Here is a 26,092-nt window from a genome sequence, read left to right as displayed (position 1 = left end):
ATGAGATCGAGGATTATTTTACATCCTAGATTTGCCCACAGTTATACTTAGCATGTCTTAGACATGGAAAGAGTATGGTAAATACTTTTTGGAGGGAATGAATGAAGGAAATTGGGGGTATCCTTTGGCACAGAACATTATGAGTTCACTTCTAGATGTATTGAATTTGAGGTGAAAGCAAGTGAAAAGCTTTTGTAACCTGTGATAGTAAAGTTTGGTAAGAGAATAGGACTGGGAATGCTGTTTCAAGATTTTTTAGCCTGAAGTACCCTCACATCCTCTGTCCTTTATTTTCATAGCAACACAATATATGTTGTTATCTCTGTACACTTATCTCCATTTTGGGAGATTAGAAACCTGGGGCGTAAGGTCTGACAGCACATCTCTTCCAAGGATAGGAAATAATGCCCCTCATTTCTAAGTATAGTGTTCTTTCTGAAAGACCAGGTTACTATTTCTATATTAAGGAGGAGCACATGATGTGTGCTAACAGAAGATAAATGAGAAGCAAACTGGAAAATACATTTTATCTCTGAATTACTGGACCCACTGCTGGGTAAAGATCAAGAGAGTTCTCATCAGCTTTTTTCAACTCTGAATATAACAAATGGAGCTTCTCACAGAGGTGGTTTTTTTTTGTTTGTTTGTTTTCCAGTAGTTCAAAAGGCAACTTTCATGTCAGGAATGAACATAGATAGGAGGGTGTTTCTCTTTGTCTAATGATGATGCCTGAGTCTAGAATAACAAATTGTGAACATTTTCGCCCTCTGTTGAATGTAGCTGGTAATCATTTTATAGGGCTCTAATGCTGCTCTATAGCCAATTAAATAGGAAGAAGGTGTGTGTGTCTAAACACTGAAACTGTTTTTGGACACTTACCTTATCCATCTCTTACTAACCACAAGTAAAATATCCATACCAAACAAAACCTACATTGGACTTAAAGTGTTATGTGAGACACACACCAATGATCCAACCATTGTTCCATCTTACAAGATTTAAGCATTTTCCAGAAAGTTACAGGGGGAGAGCAGGCTTGTTGAACATAATGTCTTCAAGACTGACATGCTTCTCTTTCTTTTGCAGGCCTGATTGTTGGCAATGACACTGTTAAGAGGCTGGCATTTGTTTCTGTTCTAACCAGCTACTTTATAACTGTCAGTAGTAACTATGCATATGTATTGGTCAGCAAAACCAAGGAACGAGAGCTATGGCAGTTGACAAAGTCAATCTGATTCCTGGGTATCTTTCCTGGGTTCCACCATCAGGGACCTCTTCCCTTCCATCTCATCAACAATGTGGTACCTTTTACTATTTGATAAAGATTAAGGACATGTTCTTTGGTCAACAACCAGAACTTAAAATCTGCTGGAGTAGGGTCAGAGACCATTTCAATTATAGCTGAGGAAAATGAAATTTCCGTTTTATTTGGTGCCTTGTCCAGGGAGCACACTAACTCTTTCGGAAACACGGGAGTGAGAGGAGGTTGAGTCTTGTCTGATAGCAACTCATGGTTATGGCGAGTGACCCAACGTGACCAGCAGGGGCAGGAGCCACAGAGGAACTCATGACGGGCTACACCATGTTGCGGAATGGGGGCGTGGGCAACGGAGGTCAGACCTGCGTGCTGCGGTGGTCCAACCGCATTCGGCTCACGTGGCTCAGCTTCACGCTCTTCATCATCCTCGTGTTCTTCCCCCTCATCGCCCACTATTATCTCACCACCCTGGACGAAGCGGATGAGGCAGGCAAGCGGATCTTTGGCCCACGGGCTGGTAATGAGCTCTGCGAGGTGAAGCACGTGCTGGATCTCTGCCGCATTCGAGAGTCTGTAAGTGAAGAGCTCTTGCAGCTGGAAGCCAAGCGGCAAGAGCTGAACAGTGAAATCGCCAAGCTGAATCTGAAGATCGAGGCCTGTAAGAAGAGCATTGAGAATGCCAAGCAGGACCTGCTTCAGCTCAAGAACGTCATCAGCCAGACCGAGCACTCTTACAAAGAACTGATGGCCCAAAATCAGCCCAAACTCTCTCTGCCCATCCGACTCCTCCCAGAGAAGGATGATATCGGCCTCCCTCCCCCAAAGGTCCTACGGAGCTGCCGGCTGCACAACTGTTTTGATTATTCTCGTTGCCCTCTCACCTCTGGTTTCCCAGTCTATGTTTATGACAGTGACCAGTTTGCCTTTGGCAGCTACCTGGATCCCTTGGTCAAGCAGGCTTTTCAGGCCACAGCACGAGCCAACGTTTATGTTACAGAAAATGCAGATATTGCCTGCCTTTATGTGATACTAGTGGGGGAAATGCAGGAGCTGGGAGTGCTGCGGCCTGCTGACCTGGAGAAGCAGCTGTACTCCCTACCACACTGGCGGACAGACGGACACAACCACGTCATCATCAATCTGTCTCGGAAGTCGGACACCCAGAATTTACTGTACAATGTCAGTACAGGCCGGGCCATGGTGGCCCAGTCCACTTTCTATGCTGCCCAGTACCGGCCTGGCTTTGACTTGGTGGTATCGCCACTAGTCCACGCCATGTCAGAGCCCAACTTCATGGAAATCCCACCACAGGTGCCAGTGAAGCGGAAATATCTCTTCACCTTCCAGGGTGAGAAGATTGAGTCGCTGAGATCCAGCCTTCAGGAGGCCCGCTCCTTTGAGGAGGAGATGGAGGGTGACCCTCCAGCCGACTACGATGATCGTATCATTGCCACCCTCAAGGCAGTACAGGACAGCAAACTAGATCAGGTCTTGGTAGAATTTACCTGCAAAAACCAGCCTAAACCCAGTCTGCCTACTGAGTGGGCGCTGTGTGGGGAGCGGGAAGACCGCTTAGAATTACTGAAGCTCTCCACCTTCGCCCTCATTATCACTCCCGGGGACCCTCGCTTGGTTATTTCCTCTGGGTGTGCCACACGGCTCTTTGAAGCCCTGGAGGTTGGTGCTGTCCCGGTTGTGCTTGGGGAGCACGTGCAGCTTCCTTACCAGGACGTGCTGCAGTGGAGCGAGGCCGCCCTGGTGGTGCCCAAGCCACGAGTGACCGAGGTCCACTTCCTACTACGGAGCCTCTCCGACAGCGACCTTCTGGCCATGAGGCGGCAAGGCCGCTTCCTCTGGGAGACTTACTTCTCCACCGCGGACAGTATTTTCAGTACTGTGCTGGCTGTGATTAGGACTCGCATCCAGATCCCAGCCGCTCCCATCCGGGAAGAGGCGGCGGCCGAGATCCCCCATCGCTCAGGCAAGGCAGCCGGCACTGACCCCAACATGGCCGACAATGGGGACTTGGACCTGGGGCCCGTGGAGACGGAGCCGCCCTACGCCTCCCCCAAGTACCTCCGCAACTTCACCTTGACCGTCACGGACTTCTATCGCAGCTGGAACTCTGCGCCAGGACCTTTCCATCTTTTCCCCCACACACCGTTTGACCCTGTGCTGCCCTCAGAGGCCAAATTCTTGGGCTCTGGGACTGGCTTTCGGCCTATTGGTGGCGGGGCCGGGGGCTCCGGCAAGGAGTTCCAGGCCTCGCTGGGCGGCAACGTCCCACGGGAGCAGTTCACAGTGGTGATGCTGACCTACGAGCGGGAGGAGGTGCTCATGAACTCGCTCGAGAGGCTGAATGGCCTCCCTTACCTGAACAAGGTCGTGGTGGTGTGGAATTCTCCCAAGCTGCCCTCAGAGGACCTTCTGTGGCCTGACATTGGCGTCCCCATCATGGTAATAGAAGCATGAGCCTTTTGTTTTACTGCATGAGAGAGGAATTCATTCTTAATCTCTTTTCCATAAACATGCTTTTTTTAAAAAAAAAAACCTATACAGATTCTTTCCCCATGAAATTTTCTCCTTGCCTCTATTTCATTCCTTTCAGGCCTTGCCAGTTCCCTCTCTGCTACTTACTTCAGAAATCTCCTAAGACGCTCCAATACCGAAACTGGCCCTGTGAAGGTTTACAAAACCCTGTCACTGACCTCATGGACTTATTCTGTGTCATCACAAAGATGTTGATAATGAGAATGGTGATGAAAAGCTAACATTTATGAAGCACTCCTAGTCTAGGCACTATAATTTAGTATTTGTGGAACTTATATAATGAACTAGTACGGTTTCTTCATTTTAAATCTGTGGAAACTGAGGCTTAGAGAGGTTAATTATTTTGCCCAAGGTCATGATTAGCAATCATGGAGGAGCTGAGTCTTAGTGTGTTTGATTCCAGAAGCTGCGGTTTTAATCACCTCCCAGAGGATTTAGGAAGGAGACCTGTTTCATTTCACAGGGTTGGGTACAAGTCCTCTGGGAGACTGGTGTTGGGGGTTTGATGTTTTTGGAGTTGGAGATCCTGAACCTTTTCTGTAGTCTCTTGCAGGTTCTTTCTCATTCTTTACTCCATCTGTTATGGTTAGGATGCTGTATTTTACAGGAAAAGTAATAGCCGAATATGCAGGATAGAGCTTTAGTTCTGAGTACTTTGTTTATCCACCTTCTGATGTAAACTTGTCAATCTAGAGGGAGATTACCCATTTCTCTTAAATGTGAGGCCTTAGAGCAAATCTTAAGCCACCTGGCAACTACTTACCCTGCAGCTTAGGTACTTTCCAGAAAAAGGTAGCAAAGAAGGGCAAAGGTCTGATGGGCCATCATTGCTAGAAGCTTGCTTAAGAAAATTAGTGTAGTATTTAGGAAGAATTTGCCTAGAAGAGGAATGTTCAGGCTACACCAGTTTTTTAAAAATTTATTTCATTAAGGAACTAATTCACGTGAAATATTTTCTAAGCAGCATCATGGTATAATGGAAAAGTATGCATTTTGGAGTGATATAGACCTGGGATTAAGTAGTCATTTTGTCATCTTTGGTAAGTTAATTAACTCCTTTGACTTCAGGATTAAAGAGGAATCTAACATAGTACAAGTAAGGAATCTAGAAAGGTGCCCCCAAATTATTTGATTCCTACTTATTTCTTCCTGTCAAAGGAGATGGAGGGCAGCGTGGTTGTTCTGCTTCTGTTAAGGACTCACTTCACTGTTGAAGCCTTCTTGTATCTGCTATATAATTTCCCTTGTGTCATAACTGTTACCACTTTTTCTTCTCTTGTACAAATCTTTGTTTTAAATTTTCTTTCTTAGGAATCCTGCTACTCTCTTACTACTGCTGCTAATCTTTTCTTGTATTTTATTTAATTGAATTTATAATCTGAGGCTATTCAAAGACTGTAGGGTTCTACAAACTTTTGATCCCAGAATTTATCGTGTATATTAAGAAAGTGCTGAACGGGGAGATTTTTTTTTATTGACGTCTTCCCAAATACATTTCACTTATTTTCTTAGTTACAACTTCCGAATGTCATTGAAATTAAAAAAAAAAATTGTTCTGTCAAAGGTAGGTGCTGCTCAAATAGAATAATAAAGCAGCCTTTGTTTTCCGTTTTCCTGAGTTTTCTTTGAATTTGATAGGGATGTAGAGAAGCCGATGCCACAACAGTTAACAGCGACTGAAATTTGTCCGAGAACTTACCAGAACTAATCCTTCCTTTTAACTCTGGTGGGAAATAAGTAGTCCTCTTTGATTACTGGGTAGCTCATTGCAGCAATACAATGCCTAGTCAGAAAATGCCAGAGACTTTCCAAATGGGGGGCTGTTTTGAATAGCTTGTTCGTATTAGTGATACACACTTTTTTCAAGTTCTTCTGAAAAAGAAAAAAACACTTTCAAGCTGGACAGTTTCACTCCATTCTCTAAATATTTGGACTGTTTTCTATTTAAGAGAGGCAGTATTTTTGGGCAGCAGTTGAATTGTCAACCTCTTGGGCATAGAGTCAACACTACCCAGGTATCGGGGCTACAAGGGACTGGCAGCTCTCCCCTGTGGGAGAATGGCACTGTTATGAAGCATCTCAGAGTGGATTGTCCACCGAGGGTGAAGACGTGACCTATCCATTATGTTAACAGTTAACAGGTCTTTGTAAAGTTAGCAGCAGAGTGGTTCCCAGGCAATCTGTTCGATTCCAGTCCTTCAGGGAAAATGATTTGAAATGAGCATTTTGGCTAAAAGAATCAACCCAGGAACCTACATGCCATTTCAGAAAATCCTGGGCTGTTTGTGCTTCTCTTCTGCTCAGGGTGCCAGCAGCACAATGGGTATGATTGCTAGCTGTTTGTGTAAGGAAAGAGGGGTTGTCTTGGGGGGTACCTGCTGGGGTTAATATGTTAAAATCCCTCATTCTTTTCTGTTACTTACATCGGGTCTGGCTTAGAGTAAATGTGATCTTCACGACCACCCTCCTGCCCCAAATGCTTTATATAAAGAGAATTTCAGTTCAGATGGGGTAGGGCCTGGGCGTGGTGACAGCACTGCCCCCAGGGAGATGGGGTATGTGCCACCAGCTGCAGGGGTCGCTCACCTGAATGGCGTGGGACGGCTGCCCCGAGGCTGGGACAGTGGATGACTGCTCTCTCGCCGTCTCTTGCCTGTTTTCTGAACAGTTGAATCAGGTTCCTTAGCTCCTGGAGCAGAAGACATGAATGTTTAATGGAAGTCGGATGGAGGGTAGCGTTGTGCCGGGGGTTTTGAAGGCTGTCTTCTGAAAAACTCCCTACTAGGTGTGGAGGCCACCGCTTTCATGCATCTTAAAGATCTTCCATTGTTTCCAGGCCTCCATCCTTTGAAATGATATGTCAGTGATTTCTCAGATTTCTGTTGCCCTGTATGTAATGTGTTATTTTTCTCTGGCTGCTTTCTTTTTCTTTAAATTTGGTTTTCAGCAATTTGACTGTGATATGCCTCTGCATGGTTTTCTTTGACTTGTGTTTTGATTGGGGTTCACTAAGCCTCTTGAGTCTAGTAATTTATGTTTTTTTAAATCATATTTTGGGGAATTTTTATTCAGTATTTGTTGATATTTTTCTGTCCCATTCTTGCCCTCCTTTTCTTGGGGACTCCGTTCTATGTATATTAGACCTTTTGATGTTGTCCCACAGTTTTCAGTGGCTCTGCTCATTTTTTTAAAATCTTTTTTATCTTTGATAATTTCTGTTGATCTGTCATCAAGTTTACTGACTTGTGTCTACACTGCTCTTAAGCTCATTGAGTCAGTTTTAAATTTCAGATACTGTATTTTCCAGTTCCAGAATTTCCATGTTTTTAAGAATAACAGTTTGTTTCTCTGCTGAGATTTCCTGTTTTGTTTTTGTTTTTTTCCCATTCTGAGTATGCTTTCCTTCATTGAGCACAGTTATGATAGCTACTTTAACGTCTTCGTCTGCTAATTCCAACGTATGGGTCATTTGAGTATTTGCTGTAATTGAGTTTTCTTTTTTCCTGAGGACTGGGTCATGTTTTTCTGGTTCTTTGTACATCACATCAAACAGTTTTGTATTAAACATTGTGAATGTTCTGAAGACTGTGGCTTTTGTTTTGTTTCTCTGAGAAGTGTTGAGATTTTAGTTTTAGCAGGCAGTTAATTTGGTTGGACTCAGACTGCACGTTCTCTCTCAAGTGGCAACGCAAATGTTAGTTCAGCCCTTTTGTCTTTAGCTGGTCTGCTTGCAAACAGCGCCAAGTATGCATGGTTCAGGGGTGGCCCGGAGACTGGGCAGTTTATACACGGTACATGGAGCTCCCCCTATCCAGCTCTCTCCATGCTGGAATCTCCTTTCTTCCAGGGGCTGTGGCTGCCCCAAACTCTTTTCCTCATTCTTCAGGCCAGAAAGACTTGGGTGTCGTATGCGTGTTTAAGTCTTGCATGGTACCGACTTTGGCGTACTCTCAGGGCAAAAGCAACGGGGAGTCTCCCCGTGTCCGTAATTCCTTCCTAAATTTCAGCTCCCCTTCACAATTTGTTGCCTTCTCACTATCTAGTGCTTTCAGGTAATGCTGTTTTGGTATTTTTGTCCAGAGTTTACGTTACCATCTACAGGAGGCTGGGTCTGGCTGGGGCTTTTTCAGCCATCCTGGAAGCAGGAGCCTCCAGGTGGTCTCTTTTTGGATACATGGCCCCGCCCAGAATTTTGGTTCAAGTTATTACTTTATTCTGACCAGTTAACACATCTTCTTCACTCTGCTTTATAGTCTAGAAAATTGTACTAAATAGGGTGGCCTTGTTGGAGCGTTGACTGGAAATGAGAACGTGAAAGTCTGTCCTTTTGGAGTTTTAAAACGTGGGCTGTTACGAAGGGGACGTTGTCATTCACAGTGTAGTCTTGCCCACTCAAAACATTGCCCATCTCTACGCTGCGTACTCACTTGTTTCTCAGTCTTGTGACAGCCAGGCCCTTGATTCTTAATTTCTAGTTCTCTTCTCTGTAAAGGGTACAGCTCATTTACACAGGGAGCCTGGGAGGCCCTTTTTGAAGAGGTGATGTTTGAGCAGAAGCCTGAAGGATGTGAGAGAATGGACCACGTAAATTCTGGAGGAATATACAGAGAACGGCAAGTGCAAGAGGCTTGTTGGGTTCAGGACATGGCAGGGGGACCCAGTGTATTGGGGGTGGAGTTGATCGACTGGAGAGTTTGAGCAGGTCAGAGGAGGCAGAGGCCAGCACATGTAGACCATGGTAAGGATTCCAGGTTTTATTCTCAGTGCATTAGGGTGCCAGCAGAGGGTTTTGAGCAGGGAGAAATATGGTATATGTGCGACTGTGGGGAAAAGAGCAGGAACAGTTCAAAGGCTATTGCAGTAGCCCAGGTGAGGGGTGCCAGCGGCTTGGACGGGGCAGTCGTGGTGATTCAGAGATAAGCTATCATGCTGCTCTGGGAGACTCCGAGGTCTCTGGAGGTGAGGCCAGAATGTGCCATGTTTCCAAAATGAAAACTGTAGAGATACGAGGTAATTTTTTAGCCCTTTTCCCTTTCCCAGCCCTTGATACTAGAATTGAACAAGGAGAGTTCTGTTTTGGGAACTTAATGTCATGCCAGCAAAGTTATTTTAGTACTATTGCCCCAGTAGTCTACTAAGGAAGACTGGAAGAGAAACTGGCTGTGTCGTCAGCTCAGTCATTAAGATTCAGGCTTGGGCCTCTGCCAGCTGGGCAGTTGGAGGCTTTATTTCTGGCTGGACCTCAGGCAAGAGTAGAGATAATTCTAAAGCCTTATTCTTTAGAAAGTTGATACGTTTTATTTTTTTTGTCTGTGCCCACTCTACTTTCAAAAATATTACTTGAGGGCTTCCCTGGTGGCGCAGTGCTTGGGAGTCCACCTGCCAATGCAGGGGACACGGGTTCGTGCCCCAGTCCGGGAGGATCCCACATGCCGCGGAGCGGGTGGGCCCGTGAGCCATGGCCGCTGAGCCTGCGCGTCCAGAGCCTGTGCTCCGCAACGGGAGAGGCCACAGCGGTGAGAGGCCCGAGTACCGCCAAAAAAAAAAAAGAATACTACTTGAATGTGTCAGATACTAATTTTCTAAATTCTAGGCAAAGCTAACAGGAGAAACCTTGTCCAGTTTCTCTAGGTCCGAGACTATACAAAGTCTGGTGAATTCACCAGGTATTGGTACGTCTGGTTTTTTGTTTTTTGTTTTTTTTTAATTTATTTATTTTTGGCTGCGTTGGGTCTTCGTTGCTGTGCACGGGCTTTCTCTAGTGGCAGTGAGCAGGGGCTACTCTTCGTTGGTCCTCAGGCTTCTCATTGCGGTGACTTCTCTTGTTGTGGAGCACGGGCTCTAGGCTCATGGACTTCAGTGGTTCTGGCTCGCGGACTCTAGAGCACAGGCTCAGTAGTTGTGGCGCACGGGCTTAGTTGCTTTGCAGCATGTGGGATCTTCCCGGACCAGGGCTCGAACCTGTGTCCCCTGCATTGGCAGGCGGATTCTTAACCGCTGCGCCACCAGGGAAGCCCTGGGTTTTTTGTTTGTTTGTTTACAATATTTTACTTAATAATCAGGTGGCTACAGTTATAGCTCTCTTTTTCTGTTTGAGAGTGGGCTATGGCTGTGAAGAATTACATAAAACAAAGTTACCAGAAATCAGAAATTAATAGCAGATATTATAGATGTGTGATATAAAGGAATTGCTGAAAAGTCATGTTCCATAAATGACTGCAGTAAATCAGTTCTTTAGATAATGTCCCCCCTCTTAGTTTATATGTACTCTTTTTTACGAATTCAAAGTAAGGAATCTGAGACAGAGAATTTTATTGCTTTAGGTCACTTGACTAATTAATACCTAAATTAGAACTTAGGTATTAATTCCTAGTTCAGTGCATAGTTTTCTTTTTTCACCAAATCTACGTTTCTTGGAAAGGCACAGTGTGTGTGTGTGTGTGTGTGTGTGTGTGTGTGTGTGTGTGTGTGTGTGTGTGTGTGTGTGTGTGTATATGCACACACACACACTCATACATACATAGATACATAGTATATATATTTTACAAATTCAAGTAGGAAGAGGTTTTACTGATCTCATGTAATTGCTAACATTTTTGGAGCATTTTCAATGTGCTAGGTCGGCACTGTGTCATGCTGTTTATATGCATTCTCTCATTTGGTGGTGAACCTGTAACCTATGCTGTTTCACCTACAGTTTCACAGGGATCATTTGCAACTTTTTCTCTTATAAATTGAGACCATCTTCTCTCATAACCTAAAACATATACTGTTTTTTTTTTTTATAATGCATTGGACTCAAATTTAAAGTTATAAATGGAAAACCAGTTTGCTGTGTTGCCTTCTTATTCCTTTTCCTTCCTTCTTTGCATTTCCCAGTTTTTTGCCCCTACCACTCTGTTTATTAAATGAATGAGCTCCTTGAAAAATCAAGAAGTTTTGGTGCTGCTTCTTTTTCAGTTGTCTTTTCTGTTGATAACTCTTCACCCAGTCACCTCAAGCTCTGTTTCCCATGGGTCCTCACAAGTAGGTACACATGACCATGTGCTTCCTCTTGGACCTCATTTTCTTGCTTCCTGAGCTCTATGATGGGTTACTTTTTCAAGTTAGAGGAAAGGGGGGGATGGAGGACAAAAGTTAGTTGTTGTTTACCTTTATTGCCTGTAGGATGGCTTGACATAAAGTTCATTCTCAGAAATGGATTCATTACAGAAGTGTATTATGCAGGTGCATGTATTGTTGGAGATTGTTGGGTTTGGCTGGGCAAAATTTGATCTTAAAGAGAAAAAGGACAATATTATACGTGTATTTAAGTTGATGAATTTAGTAGGTGGCATTATGTGTTTGTATGGTGCTTTATAGTGTCCACGTACATTTTCAAATTTTACTACTTCCCAGGTAATGTTCTACTTTTTAGTGTTCTCTGCTCTTGATCTGCCGTATGACTTAGGCTGCTTCACTTAATCTCTTCATGTCCTATTTTTCTTTCCTACCAACTTCAGAGACATGCCTATGGCTCGTCATGAGCTGCTTTCAAAAAGATTCCATATTTAGGTAGTTCTTCTGTTTGAATCCAGATTCATTATTCTGCTTCACTTGAGCAACTATCACTTACTAAATTGTTGAAATGTTCCATTGTTCCTTGTAAATAGCAATAACTACTTACATTTTCATCCCTTAGATATTGAGATATTTGCTGTTAATTGGGACTCAGACTTATCATGGTAGCTAATTAAATACTTATGATGTGAATTGATACTTGGCTAATTAATGTGGATTTGCTGATTCTGCCTGGATTTAGAAACCAAATGCCTGGTTAACACACTAGGAGAAAGGACCCTATTCGAGTAGCAGTTCTTTTATTATTCATAAACTCCAGAATTCCTCAAGAACCAGGCTGAGTGTTAATTGAAGATACTGATTGATTTTTGATCGTGCATACGCTTTATACATTTGCACATGGTAGGGTTCTAGGCCGTGCTTGTTGGACTGTTCCGTTGATGATGAGAAGGGCGCCTTCATGAATGATGGTGAACAGAGAACTAGGGAGACATCATCAGGGAGTGTTGTGTGTGGAACAGGAAAAATGAGTGTTAGTGAGCACCACTTGTGGCCTGTTGTAGGTTGATGGATTTTTTTTGCTATAGAAAACTAGATTAGATACTGAGAGGTTTCAGTATATCCAGTGTTTATAGTTTTGATATATAAACTTCTCAAGTCTTTATTCTGTATTCTGAAAATAGGATGGACAGGGCCAAATTAGGTCCTATTTCCTGTTTATTCGTTTATTCATTCATTTATAAAACATTTGTTGAACATCTACTGCATGCCAGGCACCGTGCTCTATACATTCTAGTCAGTGTCATACCAGTATTTAAATCAGTAACTTGAAGGTCAGTCTTTATGTTCACAAGTTACTAAGCTATAATCATAAGGCATGAAAAAAAATAGCCACTGTTGAGGGAGGGGGGAGTGTTGTTTTAATTTGGAAAAAAACAAAATAACATCAAAAAAAATGAGAATATTTCCTAAATGTGACATATTACTTCTGGTTGACTCACTTCTGTCACATTTGATCTGCCCTTTCGCAGATCTGCCTTTTCTCAGATCCTTTCTCATATCCTTAGAGGCCAGTGCTGATCTGCATGTCTGCATTACAAATATTGGAATCTTTTCCTTGTTCTGATTTTGGTGCCAGAAAGGACAGCGGTTGGTTTGCTTGGCTTTTGTCTAGCCATTAAGCACTATAGCTCTGAAGCAAATTTGGTAGAAGAAAGCTTTTACTCCCCTCACCCTTTAATTTTAGTTTGTATTTGCAAACTTTGTAAGGTGGGAATCTCTTTTGGTTTATGGGGAAAAGGTGATCGTGCTTAAATTATGAGTTACATTTATTCAGAGTTTGCTTTACTGTCTCCTGGTGGTTGACTGTAAATCAGGGTGTCTCAGCAGTGGCACAGTAACATTTGGGCTGGATAATTCTGTTTTAGGGGACTGTCCTGTGCACTGTAGGATCTAGCAGCATCCCTGGCCTCTGCCCACTAGATGCAAGAAACTCCCCCCGCCCCCCCAAGTTGTGACAACCAACAATGTCCACAGATATTGTCAAATGTCTCTTGGGGGGCAAAGTCACTCCTAGCTGAGAACCACCACTCCGAATCCTTAAAGCAGACCTACTGACCACAGTTGTTTGTGAGCTAACCACAAGTAAGCTGCTGCCATACTTGACGTTGTGTTTCTCTGAATCCTTAAAAGTTTTTCTTTTATTCTGACGGATGTTGCTTCAGTTCCCTAATCCTGGGGATCTTACTGTCATCCCCGAAGAGTTGTGCCAGGATGAGCAGAGATGATGGTACATGTGATGTGTTCCTGGAATCCAGAAGACTTGTTCTTAATGGACCTGCCCCTTAATGGACTTTAATAGACTTTCTCAGAAAAACTGCGTGTGGAATCTAGGCCAACACATATTTGATATGAGGCCTTCAGCTCTAAGTCTTCCAAAGGACAAGCAGGTCCTCTTGATTGGATTTACTCTGTAATTAGACAAAAAGTTTGGCTACGTTCTAGGTATCAAATCATGATCATTTTAGTTTTTAATTGTTGTTTCTTGTTTTTATTTATTTATAAATTTATTTATTTTATTTATTTATTTTTGGCTGTGTTGGGTCTTCGCTGCTGCACACGGGCTTTCTCTAGTTGTGGCGATCAGGGGCTACTCTTTGTTGCGGTGCGCAGCCTTCTCGTTGCGGTGACTTCTCTTGTTGCGGAGCATGGGCCCTAGGCACGCGGGCTTCAGGAGTTGTGACACTTGGGCTCAGTAGTTGTGGCGCACAGGCTTAGTTTCTCTGCAGCATGTGGGATCTTCCTGGACCAGGGCTCGAATCCGCGTCCCCTGCACTGGCAGGTGGATTCTTAACCACTGCGCCACCTGGGAAGCCCTTGTATCTTGTTTTTTTTTTTTTTCTGTGGTACGCGGGCCTCTCACTGTTGTGGCCTCTCCCGTTGCGGAGCACAGGCTCCGGATGCACAGGCTCAGCGGCCATGGCTCACGGGCCTAGCCGCTCCACGGCACGTGGGATCTTCCCAGACCGGGGCACAAACCTGTGTCCCCTGCATCGGCAGGCGGACTCTCAACCACTGCACCACCAGGGAAGCCCTGTATCTTGTTTTTAGACTAAGGTTTTTTGTAGGGTTGTCAAGTTTGGCTGATAAACAACTTGCATTTTTTTTTTTTTTTTTGCGATACGCGGGCCTCTCACTGTTGTGGCCTCTCCCGTTGCGGAGCGCAGGCTCCGGACGCGCAGGCTCAGCGGCCATGGCTCACGGGCCCAGCCACTCCGCGGCATGTGGGATCCTCCCGGACCGGGGCACGAACCCGTGTCCCCTGCATCGGCAGGCGGACTCTCAACCACTGCGCCACCAGGGAAGCCCACAACTTGCATTTTTGCACACAACATGGTGCTGTGACGATTTAGCAGAGAGGTTGCTTACTTATGTTCATACACATGACAAGTGGTAGAATTGGAATCTGAACGCAAGTTTTTCTGGTTGACTTCAAAGCCATGCTTTTTCCTCTGTACCAGCGCCTGTCAAAATTTAATGTGCATAGGACTCGGGGATCTTGTTAAAATGCAGGTCGGTCCTGACTTGGCAGGTTTAGGGAGGGCTGCATTTCTGCATTTCTGGCAGAGTCCCAGATGATGCCCGTGCTGCTGGTCTTTGGATTGTATTTTGAGTACTGGAGCTCTGTACTATGTTCTTGGATTGTTAATTGTGCTGTAGGTAATCCTCCTGGTGGTTAACTCACAAAATTGGTCATCTACAATTGAATAGTCAAGAATTGGATGTTTCACGGATTTTTTTTCTCATTTTAAGCTATGTATATTCCCTGGTAGAGCCGAGGGACAGCTGTACTCACCTGAACTGGCAGCGTTGCAGGTCTGTGTTAAGTGAATGCCGCGCACATTAGGACAGTAACATGAATGACCTGAGGGTAGCTTGTGGGGCAAGCGTTCGAGTGAACAGCTGCCGTAGTCTGCTGATTCTGGGGTGGACGTTAGTTTACATTTCCACATCTCTGAAATTGGGTGTTTCCTAAGATAGACAGCATATCACCAAGGTTGGCATTTGTCTTCGGCTACTTCTGGCCACCCTCCCACTCCCTGAGGTAGAGCCAGGCAGATACCATGGTGAGCACGTGGCCTTCTCCCCCTTCTTGCTCCTCTCTTTTTCCTGACCCAGGGTTCAGTGCCTTTGTTCTGTCACTGCTGAACCCGAGCTTGGGAGGTCTGGGCTACAAGCTCAGGGATTTTTATATTGGTCAAAAGTGCTGCAGGGCAGGGCTTCCCTGGTGGCGCAGTGGTTGAGAGTCCGCCTGCCGATGCAGGGGATGCGGGTTCGTGTCCCGGCCCGCGAAGATCCCATGTGCCGTGGAGCGGCTGGGCCCGTGAGCCATGGCCGCTGAGCCTGCGAGTCCAGAGCCTGTGCTCCGCAACGGAAAAAAGTGCTGCAGGGCAAGATGGGTTTCTCTGCCTATTGCTTGGCTCTCTGTAGTAGCAAATCTGTTACAGATTTTCCCTTGTCTTGGTAGGAACTCCTCCAGGACTGAGGTAAAGTTTTAAAAAGCTCTTTATTAAACATTCTAAATGATAAACTTTCACATCTTTATTGTTTGGCAGCATTTTTATTTCTTGATGGTACACAAATTAGTAATACATTTTCCATGGGGCTTTCGTTGGATGAGATTTATAAACATAATCGAAGTTTAGCAGAGAAGCACTGATTTGGAGTTGGGGTTATTAGTTAGAGTCTAGCTCTGCCACTTGCCAGTCGTCCACATGTAAAGTGAAAGTTGACTGATCTCCAAGGCCCTTCTGGCTCTGAACTAATTGGATTCTAAGTGTGCTAGAATGAATTAATTGAAATATGACGACTCTGCCTTAAGAACACAGAAGAAGTGATTACTTTTGACGAGGTTGGGGAGTGACAGGAGGCATCTGAACTGGGTCTCCAGGGGGAGAATAATGTGGTAGAGGAATAGGAGAAAGAGTATTTTAAGCCGAAGGGACCATACTCGTGAGGTCATGGGAGTACCTTTGAAACCATTCATAAACTTTTAGACTCTGGATAAAATTACATTCCTTATGCTACGTGGAGGTTAGCCTCATTACAAGTAAGGTGTTTTGTTAAAAGTAAGATGACCCTTCTTGGCTTTCCAAAAAGGTGATTGCTCAAGAAGTACTCTTTGTTTCTGGTTTTTGAGAATAAAATGATGGTTCCTCACTAGCTGGATTAATTAGGTATAGAAACCGTAAAAATAAAATGAGCTATCAAAGTACTGAGTATGTTCATCCTTGTTTATTTGAGTTATCAGGGACAAGGTGAATAATAAAGCCACTACCTATGTTATAGTAAACTATGCTTATCTGAGGTAGGTTTAAATAATTTTTAAAATCATAATGTAGTTCTACCATTTGGGCACTAATCTCTGTTTTGTGAAGAAATTACTGCTTTTCATAGTGGGTCACTTTGGATAGAGATTCTTTGAATCGGGAATTTCTTTGGACACGAAAGCTGTTAGTTTTACTGGATCAGGTACACCTTGAAAGAAAAACCTCTTGTAAGTGTAGTCAGTGTTGCAGGTAGGAATTGGAAAAGTGAAGTAATAAGTAATTAACCTCAACCGGAACAAAGGACTGTCCTTTGTTCTTTTATACCAAAGAGAAAAGCCTTAAAATTGGGGGTCAGAAATTACATAGACTCAAGGGAGTTCTGAGTTTGGTTTTAAAGGGGATTCCAGGGCTGAGAATCATAATCTCAGTTTTACTCTGCCACCTTGTGTTCTCTTGGGAAACTTATGTTTAATTTCCCTAGACTGTGTTTCTTGCATACGTAAAATAATCCTCAGCTTTAGCTTGTTTCACAGAAAAATTAGTTAGCAAATGAATACAGCTTAAAATGTGAAATCTTTATACATTTGCTGAAACATGAGGCAATTTCTGTTCCTAAAAGGCGTATGCTAGATTTTACAAGTGGTAGGTAAGCCGGCGAAATTATTCAGGACGTTTAGCCACAGTCTGCTTTGACCTAAAGGCAGTTATGCTTTTGCATTGAACGATGCAGCATTGACCGTTAAGTGTTTTTCCTTCCTCTTTGCAGGTGGTCCGTACTGAGAAGAACAGTTTGAACAATCGATTCCTGCCCTGGAATGAAATCGAGACAGAGGCCATCCTGTCTATTGATGATGACGCTCACCTCCGCCACGATGAAATCATGTTTGGGTTTCGGTGAGGAGCTGATTTTCAATTACGAAACACTTTTGTTTGCAAGTGACAGGAAACTAACTCAAAACCTGGATTAGGCAGCCAAATGAATTTCAAAGCTGATAGTAACTGAGACATCTTATTGGGCTTAGATATCCCACTTTGAGGGAACAGTACAGGTGAGGGAATGGAGTAGATCAGGGCCACTCAGAGTGTGTCCTGGACTGGTACACTGGCCCATGAACAGTTTATTACCTGTCCACAGTGAGGTAAGTACAAAAATTGAGAGTAGGCATTTAGAAACTTTAAAATATTTACCATGACATCCAAGTGTGAACTTTTTTCTTATAATTCATTTTTTGGGTAACATTTATTGAATATAATTCATACATCATACAGTTCACTCATTTAAGTGTACCATTCAGTGGTTTTTAGTATAATTACAGAGTTGTGCAGCCATCACCATAATCTAGTTTAGAAATCTTCATTACCACCAAAAGGAATCCAGTACCCATTAGCAGTCATTCCCCATTTTTCTCCAGCTCCTCTGAGACCTTGGCAACCATTAATGTACTTTGTTTCTCTATAAATTTTCCTTTTACAGACTTTCCATATACATGGTACCATATAATATGTGCTCTTTGGTAACTGGTTTCTTCACTTAACATAGTGTTTTCAAGGTTCATCCGTCTTGTAGCATCTGTCAGTACTTCATCCATTTTGTATGGATGTACACATTTTGTTTGTCCATTTATCCATTGATGGACATTTGGGTTGTTTCTACTCCTTGGCTATTGTGATTAGTGCTGCTATGAACATTCACGTACAAGTTTGTATATGAACATTTCCTTTCTCTTAGATATATACCTTGGAGTGGAATTGCTGGATCATATAGTATCTCTTCGTTTAACATTTTGAGGAACTACACTCCTGTTTTCCAAAGTGGCTGCACCATTTTATATTGTACCAGCAGTGAATAAGGGTTCCATTTTCTCCGCATCCTTGTCAACACTTGTTATTTTCCATTTTTTATTTATAGCCCTCCTACTGGGTGTGAAGTGGTATTTCAATGTAGTTTTGACTTGCATTTCCCTAATGACTCATGTTATTGGCTATCTTTTCATGTGCTTAATAACAATTTATATACCTTCTTTGAAGAAACGTCTATTGAGATCCTTTGCCCATTGTTATTTGGGTGGTCTTTTAATTATTGAGTTGTAAGAGTTCTCTAGAGCTCTTACATTCTAGATCCAAGTCCCTTATCAGAGATATGATTCGCAAATTTTTTCTCCTGTTCTGTGGGTTGTCATTTCACTTTCTTGATGGTGTCCTTCAAAGCACAAAAGCTTTTCATTTTAATGAAGTCCAGTTTGTCTATGTTTTCTGTGGTTACTTGTGTTTTTGATGTCATATGTAAGAAACCATGTGATTCATTTTTATTGTATTTTACAGAAGCATGAATAAGCCAGGAGAACATTACTTGTTTGCCACAGGTAGTTTGAGACGCACTGGAGTAGATACCCTTGGAGATCTTGTTCAAATTAAGTACAGATCCAGGATGGAGAACTCTTTTTCTCTGTGCTTTTGTTCCATTCACTGAAAGCCTGGCCTGACCCCTAGCTTTCAGGCTTCCTTTGGTTTAAGTGGATAAGTGCAGATGCTCAGATGAAAGGAGCAGCGGCTTTATTGCTGTATTTGTCTTAGGTCCATCTATAAAGAATTATTTGACATATTTCTGACAAATCAGAACATCTGTTCTTCCTCTCCCTCACCCAGCCTCTCATTTCCTTTGACTTCTTCCTCCTACTATATTATTGAGGCAAGAGTCTGTTGTTAGCAGTGATAAAAATCCCACTGGAATGTGTTCCTCTGTACCATGACCGTTAAGAAGCCAGCTCTCTTTACTTGTTTTTACGAAAGGAAAAAAAGCCATGTGATGGTTCCAGAAATGGGCTTTTGCCATCACAGTTGTCGTTATTAATGGTGGTGGGGAGGGGAGGGAAGGTGGTGTATTTCTGATACAGCATGATGCAGTTTATAGCATGCTAAAGGACTGGGAGCTGTGAACAGAGTCATGGGATGTTAACAGGAGAATTGCCAATCAGCGCTAGATCCCAAGAATGATTAGATAAAGGGTCCTGCTTTGATGAGTTTGAAGCTTATTAAGATAGCTGGCACTTGCTATCTTCTATGGCTCTTGATTTAGGAAGATTTTTAAAAATTAATTATTTATTTTTGGCAGCGTTGGGTCTTTGTTGCTGTGCATGGGCTTTCTCTAGTTGCGGCGAGCAGGGTCTACTCTTTGTTGCAGTGTGCGGGCTTCTCATTGCGGTGGCTTCTCTTGTTGCGGAGCACGGGCTCTAGGCGCGCAGGCTTCAGCAGTTGTGGCATGCAGACTTCAGTAGTTGTGGTGTGTGGGCTCAGTAGTTGTGGCTTGTGGGCTCTAGAGCTCAGGCTCAGTAGTTGTGGCATGCGGGCTTAGTTGCCCCACAGTATGTGGGATCTTCCCAGACCAGGGCTCAAACCCGTGTTCCCCACATTGGCAGGTGGATTCTTAACCACTGCGCCACCAGGGAAGTCCCTAGGAAGATCTTTGACCTTTTCCATTTGTCAACAGATTTCCAAGTGGTGAGAGAATAACAGGAAGCCTTATGACTGATGATATTGAGTATCTTTTCATGTGCTCAGTGACTGTTTGTATATCTTCTTTGGAGAAATGTCTATTCAGATCCTTTGCCTTTTTATTATTGAGCTGTAAGAGTCTCCTAACAGTCATTTGAAATTTGAGGTTTAGCCTCTGGTTATGACTGGTGAATTATCTCTGGCTCGACTTCTAAACCTTTTATTGTCCTGACTCTGTTCTCATTTGTTTGGGCATCCTTTGATCTAAAAACTTTGTTTTCGAATTAGAGTTTTCATCTTTTCCAGATTAGACTTTTAAGGAACCTCCATACTGTTCTCCATAGTGGCTGCACCAATTTACATTCCCACCAACAGTGTAAGAGGGTCCCCTTTTCAAAAAGATAAATGCACCCCAATGTTCATTGCAGCACTATTTACAGTAGCCAAGACATGGAAGCAGCCTAAGTGTCCATCAACAGATAAATGGAGAAAGAAGCTGTGGTATATGTATATACAATGGAATACTACTCAGCCATAAGAAAAGAATGAAATAATGCCATTTGCTGCAACCTTGTTGGACCTAGAGATTATCATACTTAGTGAAGCAAGACAGAGAAAGGCAAATAACATGATATCACTTATATGTGGAATCTAAAAAAATGATGCAAGTGAATTTACTTACAAAACAGAAATAGACTCACAGACATAGAAAACAATCTTACGGTTACCAAAGGGGAAAGTGGGGGGAGGGATAAATTAGGAATTTGGGATGAAAAGATATACACTACTATATATAAAATAGATAACGAGGACCTACTATATAGCATGGGGAAGTATATTCAATATCTTGTAATAACCTATAATGGAAAAGAATCTGAAAAATAATATATATATATATATATATGTATAACTGAATCACTTGTAAATCAACTGCACTTTGATTTTAAACAAATAAATAAATAGAAATTCTCCCTCTGGCAAAAGATAATATGGATCTTGGCAAACTTCAGCTTACACAGCAAGGAAGGAAACAGGTATGTTCTTAAGGGACAGATAAAGAGAGCCAAGAGAACTGAAAACTTATGTCTGTACAGAAGCAGTACATGAATGTTCGTAGCAGCATTATTTATAAGAGTCAATGAGTCTAAATATGATTCTACTTACATGAGGCATCCAGAGTAGTCAGATTCATAGAGACAGAAAGTAGGTGGTGGCTGCCTGGGGCTGGAGGAGGGCAAGAATGCCGAGTTAGTGTTCAGTGGGTCAGAGTTTCAGGCTGGGAAGGTGAAGAAATTCTGGAGATTGATGATCATACAACAGTGTGAATATACTTAATGCCATCGAACTGTACACTTGAAAATGATTAAAATGGTAAATTTTATGTTACATACATTTTGCCACACACCAAAAAAATCAGTTGTCAAAAAAAACTAAAGTATAAACAGCCCAAATGTCCATCAACTGATGAATGGATAAGCAAACCGTGGTATATGCATACAATGGAATATTATTTGGCAACAAAAAGGAATGAAGTTCAAGGGTGAACCTGCTACAGCATGGGTGAACCTTGAAAACAGGCTAAGTAAAATAAGCTAGTCACATAATATATGAGTCCATTTATATGAAATGTCCACAACAAGCAAATCTGTGGAGACAGAAAGTAGATTAGTGGTTGCCATGGGATGGGGAGGGGGAAAATGGGGAGGGACTGCTAATGGTTATGGAGTTTCTTTTTGGGGTGATGAAAATATTCTGAAATGAGGTAGTGGTGATGGTTGCATAGCTCTGTGAATATACTAAAACCCAGTGAGTCGTACACTTTTAAGCTAGTGAGTTTTATGGTATGTGATTTATGTCTCAGTAAACTTTATTTTCAAAAAAGGTGATAGTGTAAGCTGTATGAGGAGGGATGGGGTTGTGGACTGGAAGGTAGGTCTCTCTTCCTGGATCCAAGTATCTCTGTCATCTTGGCCCAGAATTTTTTAATTCCACCACTGGATCTGATATTGATCTTTTTCTCTGTTTGCCATTGCTCTGCTTTGAGGTTTCTCTTCCAAAGGGAGCTAATCAAAACCTTTTTCCTTCACCATGGTTTGGTACACATTCCTTAATATTTTATTTTAGACAGGAGGAAAAGGCTTACATAATATCATAGAAACATGGGATTTGGAAAAGACTATTGTTTTAGATGGTCAGGAAGCAAAATCTCACCTTATTTTTTAAATACATTTTTTGATTATTAGTTGATTTTACCCTTTATTTTCTTACTACATGTCAAATCATTTGGTTCTTAATGAACCAGAGGGAGAAACATGGAAATACAACCAAGAAGGATGAGACTGTCTCTTTGTGTGACGTAGTCCATATTACTTTAATGTACTCAATATCTTTAATATACTGATCTTTATTCAAAACCATTTGCCTAAGTTTTGAAGATCAGAAAAATCAGTTTTAAATTAAATATTAGCAGTAACATGACCTTTTGCTTCATTCAGGTAACTTATTAAATCGTTTTGAGTCTCATAGGATTGCAAGAAAAAGAAATCATCGTTATTTAAAATAATGTAAATATTTGAGTTGTCAGGTTTTTTTTAACCTGACTATATTAATATGGAAATGATGGGCCACAGTTTGTGCCATGACAAGGTTGAATTGATGCACTTATTTCAAAGGTGATAGTATGTAAATCTGAAATGTTAACAGAAGAACGTTAGTCGTGACTCACATTCTTCAGTGGAATAGTATCTTGATTTCATTATTTTAAAATTTCTCTTTAGTTATTTGGCAAAGTTGAATTTATCCAGTGAATTTTCTTTAAGTTTGAGCTATAGAATTACCTTTGAAACTTTTTCCCTAACATATTTTGTAGGTAATTGGAACATTAACACAGTTAAAAAATTAATTCATTAAAGATAAGGTGTACTGGGAGTTCCCTGGTGGTCTGGTGGTCCGGATTCCACACTTTCACTGCCGGGGCCCTCAGTTCCTGGTCAGGGAACTGAGATTCCACAAGCTGCATGGTACAGCCAAAAAAAAAAAAAAAAAAGAGGATAAGGTATACATACCAAAGCATGATCTATGATACTGCACATAGGTTGAAAATACTTAATGCAGCATAATTTGAATATAATGTTAAGGAACTGGTTATGTGTAACACTTTTATACTTAAATTGATAGCATTATTTATAATTGATATTTTAACATGCCTAACTTTCCGATTCCACTGAGACCTTACTATCTGAAAGTCCTGATGCCTCATCCCAAGGACTTGAGCCTTTACTTGTATTTGTCTGGTGCTTGTGCTTCCATGCTGATTTTTTCCTTATTATTTAACATAATTAATACCTAGTTGGGCATCGACAGCCTTTAACAAATTGGATATGTTGCCTTTTGATATCATGTAGCAAAGGATAGTCTACCTTATTAAAAACTGTATATATTGACTTAAATCAGCCAAATCTGATAATTAAAATAGTGTTTCACATTCTTTCTTCTGCTGATATTTCGGGACTAGTAGGATCGATAAGCATTTGAAGAGATCAGTATCTTTAGGAGTATTGATATAGCATTTGGATATGCCATTGGTATTTATTAGCAATCCTTACATTCTGTAAATGTCAAAATGTATTATTAAAACATCTTAGAGCTTTTTAGGTTAGTAATTGGGAGTCAGTTTTAGGAGATAAATCGGGACAGAGGTAGGGATTTGGGTGGGATGTGGCAGAAAGCCCATTTAGACAGCTGCGAAGTTGTGATAGAAGTTGTAGTGTCTCATCTGTTGGACTAGATTAGTCGCTTTCAAACTTAATAGGAGAGGAACTCTTTTGACCTGAAATCTTACGTGTTTTAGGAGTTGAAGTTCCATGAGTGATGAAGGAGTTTCTTAGGCAGTTTAAATCACCGTTGGGCTGAGGTGGAGTGGGGAGGTGTGATGGTCTATTGTTTATGGGACCCCCGAAGCACTTCTGCAAGCATGTAGGGTGCTGTGGAACATAAGTGCTTTCAGCTCTGTGATTTTAGCCTGTGAAACTGATTTTATTTGTTGTACCTTACCTATAAATTTGAGGATGTTATAAAGGTTTATTCTGGAAACGTTGAATTCTCAATTTATTTCTTGCATTTATGAAGTCTTTCATTTGTATGGTTCTGTAGACCACTTCTTTTCATGCTGTAGGTTTCTACCTGAGCTCTGCTCAAATCAGGAATTAAGACTGTTGCACCTAACTCCAGGCAGCAGTCTCCTATTTAGACCAGTGGTCTCTAAGCTTTTTTTTTTTTTTTCTTCTGGCCGTGCCGTGCAGCATGTGGGATCCTAGTTCCCCAACCAGGGATCCAACCCCAGTCCTCTGCAGTGGAAGCACACAGTCTTATCCACTGGACCACCAGGGAATTCCCCTCTAAGCTTTTTTTTATAGTGTACCCGCTCAGTAAAAGAGAAGTAAGTATGCAATACACATAAATTATATACAAGTCCTAATATGTCATACACATTAAAAATAAACCGTTTTAGAAATTAAATAAGATTAAAAATAAATAGATATAAAAATCATCTTCTTCCTGCTTCTTAGCAGATTGCTATACTTATCCCATTCTGGAGACCTTTAATGCCTTAGACCCTTAGATCCTTAGATCCTTTCTGTGTTATTCCAACTTTTTCCTTCTATAAGGGCTGGAGAGATGCTGGCTGCCAGAAGTTAGAGGATCAATAAACAGGTACTTATTAAGGAAGCTGTGGGTGACACTGTTTGTTTCTTTTTTTATGGCCACGTGGCTTGTGGGATCTTAGTTCCCCAACCAGGTATTGAACCTGCACCCTCAGCAGTGAAAGCACGGAGTCCCAACCACTGGACCGGAGGGAATTCCTGACACTGTTTGTTTTTATCCTTTTTATCTTGTGATTGATATGGTATATACAGTTGTTTATTTTTTTTTTTAAAAGAAGTAACAGCCCAAAGAGAGTCTGCAAAATAGAGGCAATAATTTTAAACGTTTCTGATAACCTTAGAGCTTTGTACTCAGGAGTGTGCATATACTTGTGTTTTTTGAGGGTGTGGAGAGAAGCACGGGACCGCATTGTGGGTTTCCCTGGCCGTTACCATGCGTGGGACATCCCTCATCAGTCCTGGCTCTACAACTCCAACTACTCCTGTGAGCTGTCCATGGTGCTGACAGGTGCTGCCTTCTTCCACAAGGTAAGAAAAAGCTGGTAGGATTGACACGAACTTGGTAAGAGTTGAGCCTTTGTGGGGCAGTGAAATGCTGCTTTAAAGTTAGCTCTGCTAGCGCTTCTTATATATCGCTTCTCTGCTAGAATTAAGTTATTTCTGTTTTTAAAGACAGTGATCAAGATGATTAGAGCAACGCTAGAATAAAAAGTCCGGATGAGAAGGCTGCCTGTATAATTGCACATAGGTCAATAGGAAAATCAGTATATCTTCCCGGGCACTGGCTCTCCCTCTGTAAAATTGAGGGCATTGGGCCAAAATGTTGTCCAGTTTCCCCACAACCATTCCAGACATGACCTGGTCAACAGAAGGCTGAACCTGGCCCTCTTCTGACTCAACCACCTCTATCCCAAGCCCCACCACAAACCTCTGTCTGTTGGGGCTCTGCAAGTTCTAGTTGATTCCTGAGAGCTTTTAATTTTCATGTTGCCTCACATCCTGGTTTTCGTTGAAAATTCACTGTGCAAATCCTTCCAGTCATTACTCCTCTCCTGTACTGTTGTCGCTAAACTGTTCTGTTTTCTTGCTCCTGACTCATCTTCCCTCTACATGTCATCTGTTCTGTAAAGTAGCCACTGGCCACATGTGGCTACTGGGCACTTGAAATATGACTAGTCAGTGTTGAGGTGTGCTCCACGTATAAAGTACGCAGCAGACTTTGAAAACTTAGCGTGAAAGAAAGAGTGTAAACTATCTCAGTAATTTTTTATATTGATTGTATGTGAAAGTGCAATTATTTTGGATACACTGGGTTAAATAAAATATATTACTAATTAATTTTACTGTTTCTTTTTATTTCTTAAAAACATGGCTACTAGAAAATTTAAAATGACAATTGTGACTCTCAGTATATTTCTGTTGGTTAGTGCTGCACTATACCTTCCCTCCCAAGTCCTCCCTCTGGGTTCTGAAGAATCCTTGTTTTGAGATCGCCAAACTGCCTCCACCCCCCACTTCACAGCACACCTCCTCCATCTCCTTGATCTGATTGAAACCTGACTTGTCTCCGAGGACAGTGCTTTCCTTTTATTCCTTCCAGGGCCAGTGATTGAAGCTACTCATTTCCCCCGATTTGTACTTTGGAGCAAGGTGTAGAGAACCATTTGCACTGCTTAGTGGTGACACTTCTAGACAGTTACTTCTCACCTGTCATGTAAAATCTCATTTGAGGTTCATGG

The 26,092-nt window shown here is 42.2% G+C and overlaps 1 protein-coding gene across 6 annotated transcripts in view; it reads left to right on the top strand.

Moving 5' to 3' along the window:
* EXTL3 (exostosin like glycosyltransferase 3) overlaps positions 1 to 26,092 on the top strand; it is a 127,581-nt gene that overhangs the window by 81,223 nt on the left and 20,266 nt on the right. For 5 of the 6 annotated variants that reach the window (XM_079925784.1, XM_079925781.1, XM_079925785.1 and 2 more), the window contains 3 exons: positions 1,087 to 3,715; positions 16,964 to 17,091; positions 24,737 to 24,881. In XM_079925784.1, coding sequence (XP_079781910.1) covers positions 1,568 to 3,715; positions 16,964 to 17,091; positions 24,737 to 24,881 — 2,421 coding nt within the window. In that variant the 5' untranslated portion in view covers positions 1,087 to 1,567. Of the gene's footprint in view, positions 1 to 1,086; positions 3,716 to 16,963; positions 17,092 to 24,736; positions 24,904 to 26,092 lie in introns of those variants that run through there. The other variant, XM_079925786.1, reaches the window with a different exon arrangement.

Source organism: Stenella coeruleoalba (assembly GCF_951394435.1).
Source record: "Stenella coeruleoalba genome assembly, chromosome: 7".
In the NCBI taxonomy this organism is placed as follows: domain Eukaryota; kingdom Metazoa; phylum Chordata; class Mammalia; order Artiodactyla; family Delphinidae; genus Stenella; species Stenella coeruleoalba.
The sequence above is the reverse complement of the archived record's forward strand: the minus strand, read 5'-3'. Positions and strand labels throughout refer to the sequence as shown.